At 48.8% G+C, this 12,195-nt stretch overlaps 5 protein-coding genes across 5 annotated transcripts; 1 reads left to right on the top strand and 4 right to left on the bottom strand.

Moving 5' to 3' along the window:
- Positions 1 to 299: 299 nt before the first annotated feature.
- Positions 300 to 1,694, bottom strand: UA08_05575 (Inositol phosphorylceramide synthase catalytic subunit aur1; the record flags this gene model as incomplete). Its single annotated transcript, XM_020267860.1, has 2 exons — positions 300 to 1,179; positions 1,258 to 1,694. 2 exons carry the CDS (start codon positions 1,692 to 1,694, stop codon positions 300 to 302), a joined length of 1,317 nt encoding a protein of 438 aa, XP_020118963.1.
- A 3,013-nt stretch (positions 1,695 to 4,707) lies between these two features.
- UA08_05574 (hypothetical protein) lies at positions 4,708 to 7,164 on the bottom strand (the record flags this gene model as incomplete). The annotated part of the gene is made up of 1 exon (XM_020267859.1): positions 4,708 to 7,164. One exon carries the CDS (start codon positions 7,162 to 7,164, stop codon positions 4,708 to 4,710), a length of 2,457 nt encoding a protein of 818 aa, XP_020118996.1.
- Positions 7,165 to 7,565: 401 nt separating this feature from the next.
- On the bottom strand, positions 7,566 to 8,983 carry UA08_05573 (hypothetical protein; the record flags this gene model as incomplete). Its single annotated transcript, XM_020267858.1, has 2 exons — positions 7,566 to 7,928; positions 7,991 to 8,983. The coding sequence occupies 2 exons, from the start codon at positions 8,981 to 8,983 to the stop codon at positions 7,566 to 7,568; spliced, it is 1,356 nt and encodes a 451-aa protein (XP_020118995.1).
- Positions 8,984 to 9,397: 414 nt separating this feature from the next.
- UA08_05572 (hypothetical protein) lies at positions 9,398 to 10,307 on the top strand (the record flags this gene model as incomplete). Its single annotated transcript, XM_020267857.1, has 2 exons — positions 9,398 to 9,577; positions 9,657 to 10,307. The coding sequence occupies 2 exons, from the start codon at positions 9,398 to 9,400 to the stop codon at positions 10,305 to 10,307; spliced, it is 831 nt and encodes a 276-aa protein (XP_020118960.1).
- Positions 10,308 to 10,865: 558 nt separating this feature from the next.
- Positions 10,866 to 12,020, bottom strand: UA08_05571 (Sec14 cytosolic factor; the record flags this gene model as incomplete). Its single annotated transcript, XM_020267856.1, has 3 exons — positions 10,866 to 11,492; positions 11,551 to 11,674; positions 11,788 to 12,020. 3 exons carry the CDS (start codon positions 12,018 to 12,020, stop codon positions 10,866 to 10,868), a joined length of 984 nt encoding a protein of 327 aa, XP_020118959.1.
- Between the last annotated feature and the right edge of the window lie 175 nt (positions 12,021 to 12,195).

Raw genomic sequence — 12,195 nt, 5'->3', positions numbered from 1 at the left:
CAGTCCATGATGCGATGCATGTACAGGGAAAAACAAAAACTCAAAAACAGATGCAGAATCAAGATCGACTAATCGACCGCATCAAAGTCAAAGTGGCTAGAAGCCATTATTATAAATCTGTACCGGTAAAAGATCATGCCCGTGCTATATGCGCAAGCAACTGTAAGCAGCGCTAGCAGAAACAGCAATGCAAAAAAGGTTATCGACGGGGGGACGGCCATCGATCATTAGTATGTATCCACAATCGGCGAAGTCGATGAATATGATATGTGGGTGATATAATATGGGTGAGCAGGTCTTTAATGACCGGCTTCAACATCAGAAATGGAGGCAAGGGTTTCGCCCTCCCAAAGGTGTTGGTCTTCGGTTGGACTCTGAGAACCAGATGACACTGACGACGACGAACCAACAGTCCATTCGTCGCTATCGGCATGCAGGTCACCCTTAAAGTTATCCATATCATAGCCTTCTTCATCTGATCCATTGCCTCTTTCGATGTAATCGTAGTCCCAGCGGAAACGCTTTCCAGGCTGAACTCGCGGCAGGAATCGAGCCTTGGAGAAGTAAAAAGCCACAGCTGCGAGAATGCCACCGCAGACGAGATCGACCGCATAGTGGTGAGACAGGTACATGGTAGCCCACCACATCCATAAAGTGTAGGTCACGAAGAGTGGCTTGAGCTTGGGGAAAACATGGCTCATGAACAGAGCAGCGATAGTGGAATCAGCGGCATGCAGAGAGGGGAAAGCGCCAAACACGACCGGCGACGCATGGAATCCGGACGTGTAAAGATCGATACCGAACAAAGCATCGATACGAGCTAGTCCGGCTGGATCGCCTTTGATCGAATAATCGGCAGGAGCGAGACCGTATGTGTTCTCATACCATGGGGGAGAGCATGGGAAAATCAGCTGAATAGCCACAGCTGTCAGGCTGATGTAGCCAAAGGTTTTGGCAAAGACGGGGACAGTTCCGGGAGGCCCGAAGATGAACATGATGATCGAGCACACAAAGGGAGCTCCATAATGGCAGATGCCATAGGGCAACCATGCCAGTACGTCGAGCACAACGCTTTGGTGTGCAGACAGAATATTGCTGATATTGGCGCCGTACAAGATGTTTTCCAAAGCCGGCAAAACACGAACCCAGACACCGGGACGATAATCTGAAGGAACGAACCTGTTGATCGTTAACGGTCGTTCTTTCCCCACCTTTCTTTCAAGCGTTACATCCAATCATAATGGCAAAGATACTTACTGGCAAGCATAGAAGAAAATCAACCAAGAGGCAATCGGCAAAAACGGTAGGAAGAATTGTCGGGTAATGGGCAGCAGCAAGGACAGCAAGAGGAGCGAGGCAATTGTCGTCTTGCCAATGACGCCTGGCGACTGAATGATGCACAGCGAAAAGATGCCGATAATCGCTAGAAGTATATACTGCAAATCGTAGACACTCCAGCGATACGACTGTAGAGAGCGTAGAGTATCCTTTGGCGAGAACGAGGTCTGGAGCGAGGCAATCGAAGTCGCTGGAGAAATTCTGCTACGTAGTTTGGATCGCAGTCTTCGCCTCATCCGATGTGGCATCAACAGTTTGAAGGAGCGCCATGGCATGACGGGCAGTTGGACCTTGCTGAACTGGGAGGATGATTGCCGATCCTTCCATGAAGGTATCGATATCGTCGGGGCCATCATGGTTGTAGAATGGTTTTACTTTCGAGAGAATCGAAGGAGAACAGGCACAGAACACCTTTTTGTTGGTTCTTTCCACCGGGCGACGCAAGGGATGGTGGGTGGTGGAAGAGGCGGGCGGCGAGAGGATGATGACAGCACTCTTGTTTCGCTCGTTGTATGTTGTATGTCACGTTCTTCACCTCACACAGACGATCTCCGACAGACACACGACGTATTTGCACAGGGACTCTTTTTCTTTTTCTCTTTTTTTTCCCCTTCTTCTTTCCAACACAGCCTCGCTGGCCAAGCGCTCGGCGGTTGTCGTGGGCAGTTATGGTTAGGGAAGGCTACTACTAGTTGAGAGTCCGGGGGCAGGCGTCGCACGGGGGGCGGCAGGACCGAATGAGCAGGGCGAGACGTTTCGTCTCGGTCGCAAAGGATGACACGCACGACGAACCGGACAGGGGGGGAGGAAAGATGGGAAAAGGAAAGACTGGCAAAGAGAAATGGTTAAATAGAAGTGTCGTCGCCGAGGCAGGGGGGAAGACGGGGAGAAAAAGGGAAGGAAAATCGCTGAGCTGACTGAGCAGCTCAGCAAATCCAGTGGCAGGCTTTTTCAGTTTGTATCGTAATTAAACTGGGCAGAAGAAGAGGTTAATACCCGTTATTACACGCCGGCACCGCAATCTGATTGGCAGTTGGCGGGCGGGCGGGTGTGTCGGCAACATGATCAGACGGAGCCGGTATTGGTATTTCCAGACAGACCATGCCGCCAGAGTTCGTGCTCCACGGCCGCTGATTCGCTGATTACCGTTGCAATACAGGGCTAGTATTATTTAGTAGTGTTTATTCAATATTGAACTATTTAGTTAGTAATTTACCCTCTTTACTTCCTATTTGGTATCACCATTATTTAGCACTATGGAGAGAGAGCTCCGTATTCGATATCCAACGGCTCCCTCTGGACAAGAGTTATGATTTACTCGACCCTCATGTCGAGGGACACCTCCCGTGTTCGCCCTTGCTGCGTACAACGCAGGCGGCTAACTCATCTGATATCTGCAGGAGCGCCACATCGTCACACGAATCAGACGGGCAGTCCGGAAGGCTCGGAGGACTCGCTCTTCAAACTTGTCACGCAGCGGAGACTGCGGATGGGTGCATGCACTTGCTCTTAGTATACATCATACCTAGGCACGCATACCCCATATTTCCCAACAACCGCCGCGATTGCAGTCTATACGCGGAAGCCTACAACTAGGGATGCGGCAGTGCTTCATCCTGATACTTATTAATAGCTCGTATTCGCATTCACCCGTCAAATGCGGCTGCCTACAGGTGTATCTGGTGTAGAACTCTATCGTTGCAGAAGTCGACCTAAAGTTTCCCTGTTGGGCGCTAGGCCCGTCTGGGCGATCAGCAATTTTAATTTTGTGGGCCTCATCTCTTCGCTTAGCCCGAAACGGAACTGCGCCAAGCATTTTGTGTATTTTTCGTATTTGCTTCGCGCATTCGTATGTATTGTTCGGATGGCGGACGACTAGTCTTCCGGCGTGCCGATGATCTTCTTCACTCCGGAGCACGAACATCAATCAGAGTGCATGTGATAACTAGTTATATGCTCTGTATGCAGCTGAGTGAACTTTGACTTTCGAGGTGACTTTATCGGATGACTCGCACGACTGATACGCTGACTCGCGCAGGGTAATTTTACACCTTTTCCTCCGAATGCTGCAGCCAATCACGGGGCAGGCACATACTGTCTGCCAGCCTCATCGTCGTTTCAGCTTGAGCCTTGAGGTGCTTTTTATATATAGAATGCTGCCAACGCCCAATGAAAAGCCGAGCTGCTTGCCTAGTTGCGTTAGTGCGCTAGCCCATAGAGACTATTCACAAGAATAGCTTCTGAGAATAGCAGACGGCGAATACAGAGCATATTAGCTGCCGTACATCTATTGCTATTCAATCTATAGAAAGTCCACAGCTTAGTCTTCAGTCCCGCGCCAGCCACCGTCTGCAACAAAGCCATCCCAGGTGTCCCGGCTCAGAATTGGTACCGAGGAGTAGCGCTGAGCGCCTGTTCGGTTCGCTAATTCTTCCAACAGCGGAGCGCATTGCCCATTACCATTGTCATTGCCATATAGCCACAACGCCTATACGCCATATGGTGGTCAGGAAGGCCTCACGTTCGTTTATGGGTGCAAACCCCGGCGTACATGCGCTCGCCGCCATTTGAGCAGAGACATCGAAGTGCAGCATCTGCTCGAGTCTGGCCTGAGGGTGTGTGCTGGATGGACATTAATGACCACGGACTATATTCACTCAATATGACTAAAGTGTCATCGTCGTACGGCTGTGCAGCTAGACAGCATTCAGGCTGCAGCTGCTGGAGTTAACAGCGATGGCAACCATGTTAGACACCTAATACGTAGCAAAAATGCGAGTCTTCGCTGACACATATCACCAGCCAGACCTCGCCTGCACTGCCTTTTCTATGGCATCGCCAGGGCGTAAGCAGAGACCTTCAGGCTCATCATATCTTCCTAGATAGAATAGACAATCTCCGTATGCCTTGAGCTAGGTCCATCCATCATTGAGCATGCATGACACGACGCCTAGTTTCCATGAGGCCCAACGAGTCAGAAAAGAAAAGCTGAATGGAATTTCCATGCTTTATCGAGCAAGCATCAAAAGAAGAATATCTTTATCCTGTCAACTGCAACTTCTGCTTCTCGTAACTAAGTCCTAGAATTTGCTTAGCTACATGGCGTGCTCTGATTAGCCACAAAGTGTGTATGCGCTGGGCTGGGATTAGGACTTCATACAATCTCCAACTGTTGTAACCTGTGGGAACTGACGAGCTTTTTTAGCAGGGCGGCATTCCCTAGAACTTGCAGACATCTGTTCATTTCAAGGAGAGGGAAAAGCCAATCGGTCAAACAGATAGCAAGAGATGTATTTTACATGCCTAGGTCTAGTTTTATACTGCTAATGTACACACGCACATATATATATATATATATATATATACTCGCTACCGTATAGGCACTGCGATGACTTCTTTCAGAATATCCACAGTCGGCCGCCTATTCATGGCCGGATGGTCTGCATGCTTCGAATGCCACTGCGTCTCCTTATCGAGCGTGGTAGCCGCATGCAGCATCATGTTGAACGACTCAACACTCTGGCGTTGCGGACCCTGCTCAACATCGTCATTCACCAACTGGGTCGCGAGCTTCATCCTCTCACTGCACGCCGGTTCCATAGTATGAATCAAATGTGCCACCACGTTCCTTCCAAGCTCAACCTCACCAGGGGCCATTTTGAACATCTCTCCATGCACTTGCACTTTGCGCAAGTACTCTAGGCCAATCACAATCGAGCCAATGTGATACTCAATCTGGTCTTGGTCCCTGGCTCGGCCCTTGTTTGCCCCTGCTAGAGAGCTCCGCACGATATGTCGCATTAGCGGGGTCGTGGCGCCTTTCAAACAGGCATATCTCCAAATGACGCGACAGGTGTTGTACAGGTTCGATGTTATGGCGATACGGAACATTTTCTCGTAGTTCAACGGGCTGAGCGCGTACTCATGATGATAGATATATGAGCTCAGGAAGAAATGGGCCATGTCCATGCCTCTAAAATGGTTGAACGCTAGGTTAAAGGTCCTGCTGTCCGGGGTGAGCCCATACTTTTTGAAACATTCGAAAATTTCTCGCAGAAGGTCGGAATCTCGTCGCGGCGTAACTTGTTCCAAAATCAGATTCAATGTATAAGTCGATATGATTTCATGGCCATGACTCTGCTCCAATTCCTCGAGAAAAGATTTAATCCCAAGACCCTTTCGCAGATGCGGGAATAATATCATTCCAATGTTGTTTTGTACAACGTCTAGTTCCACCCTCCTATCTTTGAGGAACCCTAGTTCCGTCATACGCTCAATCACCTGAGTCCTCGGGCCCGGCGAAAGAAGGCTCTCTAAGAAAGCCACCCAAGTGGCCCCATTTGGCTGCATTCCGGATTTTCCCATCTCCGACAGAAGGCCCATGAAGAAGAAGAAGTCTTGACGTCTGGCAGTTGATCGGAAGAAGATGTTGTACGAGTTTACTGTAGCCACGGTCTGGGAGGCTCTGAATACGTGGCGCGCTGAATCCAGGTATTCATGTTCGCACAGAAACGTCAAGGCTCGATTCAACGCATAAGTCGATAGATAAATCCGATTCCCCGGTTCTGTGAATATGAACCGAAGTCGTTGAGCCACTCCGTTGATATACGGAGGGTCTCCAGGTTTGGTGGGCAGATTGGGGCGAGCTGTAATTAATTGTTCGACATATTGTGCAAATCCCCGGATATCGGTGAATTTTGGCCGTCGTGCCAATGGATCGCCCTTGGTAATGATTTTATCATCCCAATGACCACGGATAAGGGGTAGCGGCTGGCCTGTTTTTTTATATGCGAGTATTGATGGGATAATGGGCAGCCATGACCTCGCCATTTGAGACCCTCTCTGATCCAATGGCAAATTCATTGCCGCTACCTGCTGTTCATCCACCTGCTTTATTTGTTTCTCTACCAACTCAACGGCTCTCCTGGTCCCAGATAAGACCACCTTGCGTAATATACCTTCGCTTTCGACAGCATCCAGCACCCGCAGTCGACAGCCGTTTCGGATTTCAATAAACCATATATTTTCCTTTTCCGTTGTGTCTCCGGAAAGCTGTACGACGACTTCCTCTCGTACCAGGATCTCTTTGTGGACGGTTGATTTCGGTGTCACGGGCATTTCAACATGGAACTTTTCAAGTATCGCCATAATTTCAGTCCAGTGAGGGGGCAACGACCTTTTCCCAGTGACTGCTTGACGCCACTTATTAACGTACTTCCGATAACCCAATTTAGCCGCGTCCACGTATGTTTGCTGTTCTCCAAACAGCCCGACCCCCTTTCGGGAACGAATGCGTTCAGCGGCGAGCCGCTTCTTGTCGTTGATGGACATCCCTTTTGACAGCGTCCTTCGAATCACAACTTTTTCTGTGGAGCTGCTGTCATTGTGTACATCCTCAAATGGACCGCCGGGGTGAGTTTCATGGTTGTCCTGCCCAGGCAAATCGCCATGCACCGAATTGAGCGATTCGCTCTCGAGAACACCATACTGTGCCGATTCAGATACTGGACTCAAATCCGATGCATCTGAGACGATATCAGCTTTGTCTTCCTTGGGAGCAGATCCCTCATGAGAAAGCCATCGGCAAGACTGGGTATCAGGCGCTGCGTGGCGCCGTGGCGGTTCCGAAAAGGCTCCGCTTGGTTTTGGACGTCGTGGAGAGAAGAGTGGAGGCCGTATATGGTACAATCGTGACAGTAGCAAGCCTGATCGTGCCCAGCGGGGGTAGAGGAAGTGTAAAGGTTCGTTTGTTGTTGGAACGACGACACTATCTATAAGCGTTGACAAGTTGCCGCGTCGAAGACGGCTCTTGCCTCGTGTAATCATTGGAAAATGGGCATGACCCGCCGCTCAGATCCAGAAAGTAAAATTCAATCCCACATTGAGAGACGGGGTTCGACTAAATTGTGGGATTGAAGATGAGTCCTCGTTGACTATGGTCAGGCAAGATGCTGCCGCAAAGTCGAAAGAAAATATCTGAGGCGAAGCTCCCGGAACTGCGCATCTGGCCGCTCCGCCTCCCGGACTGCTGCTTTTATAAGCTGGAGCCAATGACAATCGACTACAGATATCTTACTACACGTTTTCGTGTAGATTAATATCTATTCTAAATGAAGGCGAGCATACTTATATATCAGTTGGCTGGCATTGATGAGAAACACAGCTTCATACGAAAGACTGTCTTGTATGTACTAGTTATAATGATTGTTAATCGCACTCGTCAACAACTAATATATATGGCCCTCCTTTCCAATAGCAGCTCCCTTAGGAATGCCTTTGATCTCACTAAACAACATGCCTTTGCCTTTGCCGCGTGATGATTCACGGGCGTTTAAAGCCTGATGCATTCGAGAATCTTGAAGCCCATTATCATCGTCCTTGGAAATATCGAAGACTTCGTAGTTAGAGACCTCTCGATTCACAGCCTCAATAGCTCTCAATATGTTATTCCGCTTTCGTTGCCTGGCGTCGTCTTCCTTTTTGTCTGCATTGGATGGAGTCCCATTTGTATCGTTCAGTGCATCCTGCAGGATCTTCAGAAACTGCCATCGTGACGTTTGGAAGACAAATAATGCTAAAATTTCAGGAACCTGTCCAACTATAACGTCAGCATCAATAGAATAAATGATATATTCCTATTCCGGTAACGGACCCTTTCAGGTAGATAGTAGATCTCCTCTCCACCTTGAGCTATGAATTTTCTCAGCGTGTCTATCTTTTCACGATCCACAATAGCGTTCTTAAGAGCTTGGAATAATGTCGGTATATTTTCAACATTCTCTTCCACAGGCCTCTCCGGTGAAGCATCCGTATCTCGCCTTAGGTATGCCGAAGAAGGAACATTAGCAGGTGCAATACTTGGCTCTGCACCGCTGACATTTGGAGGATGAATCGTGAAGTAGTCTTCGTTCAGCATATGGGCCCGGTGAAAGTCCGTTTGCTCCGTTCCATCTCTCAGCCGTGCACTTTTCTTCTTGACCCTCAGTCTTACCCAACGTCTCCTACGAACGTACGAATGAAACCATGGATGGGTACCGTGCCAGCCGCATTTCGGCACAAACGAGAAAGAATACTGCCACCCTTCTTCATCAACGTCATCAGACATGTCCACATACCACGACTGCCAGGCCCACTCCCAGCTGGGATCGGGAAGTTGAGCATTTGTGATATTCACGGGACTGTCGTGGTAATCCTTATTCACCCACGCAGGGGGGTCGAATTGAAGAAGAGAGCGATGCGAGTAGAAAGGTACCCCAAAAAAGAACCATCCTCGCTGGTTCTCATAGAGGATCTCCAGCTCCGAATTAGACGCGGCATTCTCCTCCGCTTTCACACTCTCCGTCGCTTGCAACTGCCCTGGTGCGATATTGAATAGGTTGACATCAGTGTCTCGGTCAACTGTATTTCTTGTTGTCGTCCGAGATACGTTTCGGCTGCTAGCTTCTGTATCTGAGGCGCCGAGTCTTTCGGGCTGCCATTTGCTATATTTCCTCCTCTGGAGCTCGTTCCTGACAGAGCCTTTAGTCAAGGGTTTTGTGAGTAGGAAACGAGCTAGCGAGGTCTCTGCGCGAGTTAGGTCCTGCTCCAGAGGGGCGGGCGTAGCATTATCGACTAAGCTAATAGCTTTGCCAGTATCGGTAGACATGATGATCCTAGGCCGACACACTAGAAATATGTATATAAGGAAAGTTCAAGAAATGAATAATACGAGTAGCGTTGGATTAATTAATAAAGACATCAAGTTCGTCAAGCTTCAGTGCAAGCTGTAATGTTTATATGACGGAGAAGGAAAAAAAAGAACGAGGTATTACTTTGCGAAAGAACTTGGAAGATGATGCGGCGAAGGAAGCTTAGCTATGACGGAGATTCCCAGAATGGCTTAGTGCGGGTATCAGGTAAACACTCTCTTCAGCGTTTGCGCCGAATATGATACAATCAACACTTCCACCTAGCTACGTCGAATCGCCTCAAAATTTAACGATTTGCTCGACATTATAAACATATACAGGTGCCCTATCTAGAGAAAGGCACTGAGCTTGAGCATAAAAGGGCTGCAACAATGCAATCCCCTCACTACCGCAGAATCGAATTACAGTCGCCCGCAGACCTCACATACCTATACACAAACACTGTGGCATTGTCACGCCAAAAACTCGACCTGCACTTTCCTCCATCTGCCTATTCCGATGGCGATAACCCGGATCCCATGAAGGAGCGCGTCAAGGAGCTCGTTGACCAGGTTTGTGCCATTCAATCATACTTGAAAAGAATGAAAATAAGAGCCAAGCTGACGATTTTTTTTTTTTGGATGAAAACAGTTCATTCGACAAACATACACATACGCATCCGACTCAATAACCATCAATGGCCTAGAATCCAACTCATCAGCAACCAATAACCACTCCACTTCACAAGGCCCATTCCCTTTCCCCTCTGCATTCTCCGCACCCGAAACCATCGAATACGAAACATATGACGGCAACCTAGCATCTCGCGTCAGTTCGCTCTACGCTCAACTCGAATCACTGACTACCACCGTTGCGCAACTACGACGCGATGCGCCCCGGAAAGCAGCTAGGACGTTTGCCGACACCCTGAATGACGCGTTGAATAAAGACGATGCTGGATTTGAGGCTGCTGCTTTTGCTCATACTAAACAAGGAGGACAGCAGCAGCAGCAGCAACAACAACAACAAGAAGAAGATAGCTCAAAAATGGATATTGATCCCAATCCCGAATGGAAATTAGACATCCCCTTTGGAACAGATTCTGAGCGCGAGCGATGGCACAGCGGCGAAATGGCCGAGGTCTATGCGGATACGTTACGGACTCTGTTACGACTGCAAGGGGAGGAAGAGGAAGGGAGAGCTGGTGATGGGGACGATGATAGGAATACCAAGGCTATATCGACGACTATTGCGACTGCAGAGAGGGCCGAGAGGGCAGTAGAGTTTGTGGAGAGGATGTGATTGATTTGACGCCACTTTTTAGTTGACGAAGTTATGAATACATTATACTTACTCTGTCGGAAGGCAGATCACACCAAAAATGATGCGTCAAAAAAAAAAAAAAAAGAAAAAGAAAAGGTAAATGCAAAGAACTGAACAAAATGTAGATAATCACTTCATAACAACTAATTCCAGGGCGTAAACCAGCCAGATATCTAATCTAACCACAAGTTTAGTACTTTCCAATCAATTATGACCAAGAATAGAAGACATGTTTTGAGGAAATAGCCATAACATAAGAAAATTATTCTTTTATCTACATTCGTGACGAGGCAAAGAAAAGAAAAGAAAAGAAATTCAAAAAGAGAAAATTTCCATGCACTATATAGATCACTCCTGGTTTGCAGTTCTGTTCTGTTCTCTGCTCTTTCTTTGATGGTTTGGGGGGAGGTTGGAGTATATGTATGTATGATTTCTGGTAGATAGAGAGAGGTGGGTAGGAAGAGGGTAGGGGGAGAAAAGAAAGCCACGAGAAAGAACAGTTTCAAATGTCATTAATAAAGTAGTAGTTAATGGAACTTAGGCTGCTGTCTCTTTAGCAGCGGAGTCGTCAGCAGGGGCGGCGGCGGATGCACTCTCGGCCTGCTGTTCAGGGGCAGGAGTAGTAGCAGTAGCCCACTTTGGTGGTCGTGACCATTGCGGATCTTGCCATGGACCAGCGTCGCTAAGCGCACAGCCACCCTCGCACTCGCAAGTGCCGCCAAACTCCTTGGGGAGGTTCTCCTTGGGCACTTGCGCAAACAGCTCCGACTGATAGCCCGAGCCCAGCACCTTGATCTTGTCGACGGTGACGGGATCAAGGAAGCTCTTGACAGCGCTGAAAGCGCTACTGAAACCCCAGGGTGCGTTGATCAGATACAGCTTTCCGAGGCGCTCGGGGTAGTAGTTCTGCGAGATTGCAGAGGCTTGCTTCACGTATCCGTACACTGAGGGGATGCTGGTAATCCCGACCCCTTTTAGATCCATGATTGTGCAGCATGTCTCAAGCAGTTTTCCGGCTTTGCGGGAGCATGAGGGGAGACGCGGGTCGGCTAGTTTCTCGTACTCGACGACCAGGTTTTGAAGCATTCGCTCGCCCGTGGTGATCTTGTACATGGCGTTGAGGTCAATTTTGCCGAGTTTTTCAATGTAGACGGGCCGGCCATCCTGACGAGTCAGTACAAACACACAGAGATCAACGAAAAGGAAAGAAAGGGAATAATACCTTGTCTGTCTTGTGGTAATATTGCGGGTAGTAGGCAAACACCTGGGGTTTCTCGGTATAGTCAAAGGTCCGCACGAGGTCGTCCGTGCCAAATTCCTTCCTCCACTTCTCACACTCAACGAACCTGTTCAGAAAGATGTCAGCAATCTTCATAAATACATACACCACCATAATTTTATGTCTGCAAGTATCCGAGGATCACCAGGCCGGAGAGAGAGGGGGAGGGGGTGACTGTACATCAACTTCGCGGCCTCGACATTAAACTTCCGGGCGCGCAAAAACCGCAGCAGAGTCAGCGTATCTAGACGCTCCGTGTAGCCCTCCTGCTCGAGGAGAGAGCGCAGCTGAAAGATCTTTGCATCCTGCTCTTCAGTTGTGTGGCCGGGGTGACCAGCTCGTGCCTCAGGCGAGGTGGTGGGGAAATCGTAGTCGTCGTATTTCGGATCGAAGTTCTGCGATTTCTCGGCCATGGTTGGGTTGTGGTTGCGTCTATTGTATGACTTAATGATGAACAAGGAGAGAAAACAGGAGACAAGCGAGTCCGATTGTAGCGGCACAGGAGGGTGGACGCAGCAGGAGGTAGTGTGAAACTTGAGTAAGAGTAACTAGTTAGGAACTTTAGCGGAAGCGGAAGCGGAAGTGCAG

Source organism: Talaromyces atroroseus (genome assembly GCF_001907595.1).
Source record: "Talaromyces atroroseus strain IBT 11181 chromosome Unknown scaffold_7, whole genome shotgun sequence".
Classification (NCBI taxonomy): domain Eukaryota; kingdom Fungi; phylum Ascomycota; class Eurotiomycetes; order Eurotiales; family Trichocomaceae; genus Talaromyces; species Talaromyces atroroseus.
The sequence above is the reverse complement of the archived record's forward strand: the minus strand, read 5'-3'. Positions and strand labels throughout refer to the sequence as shown.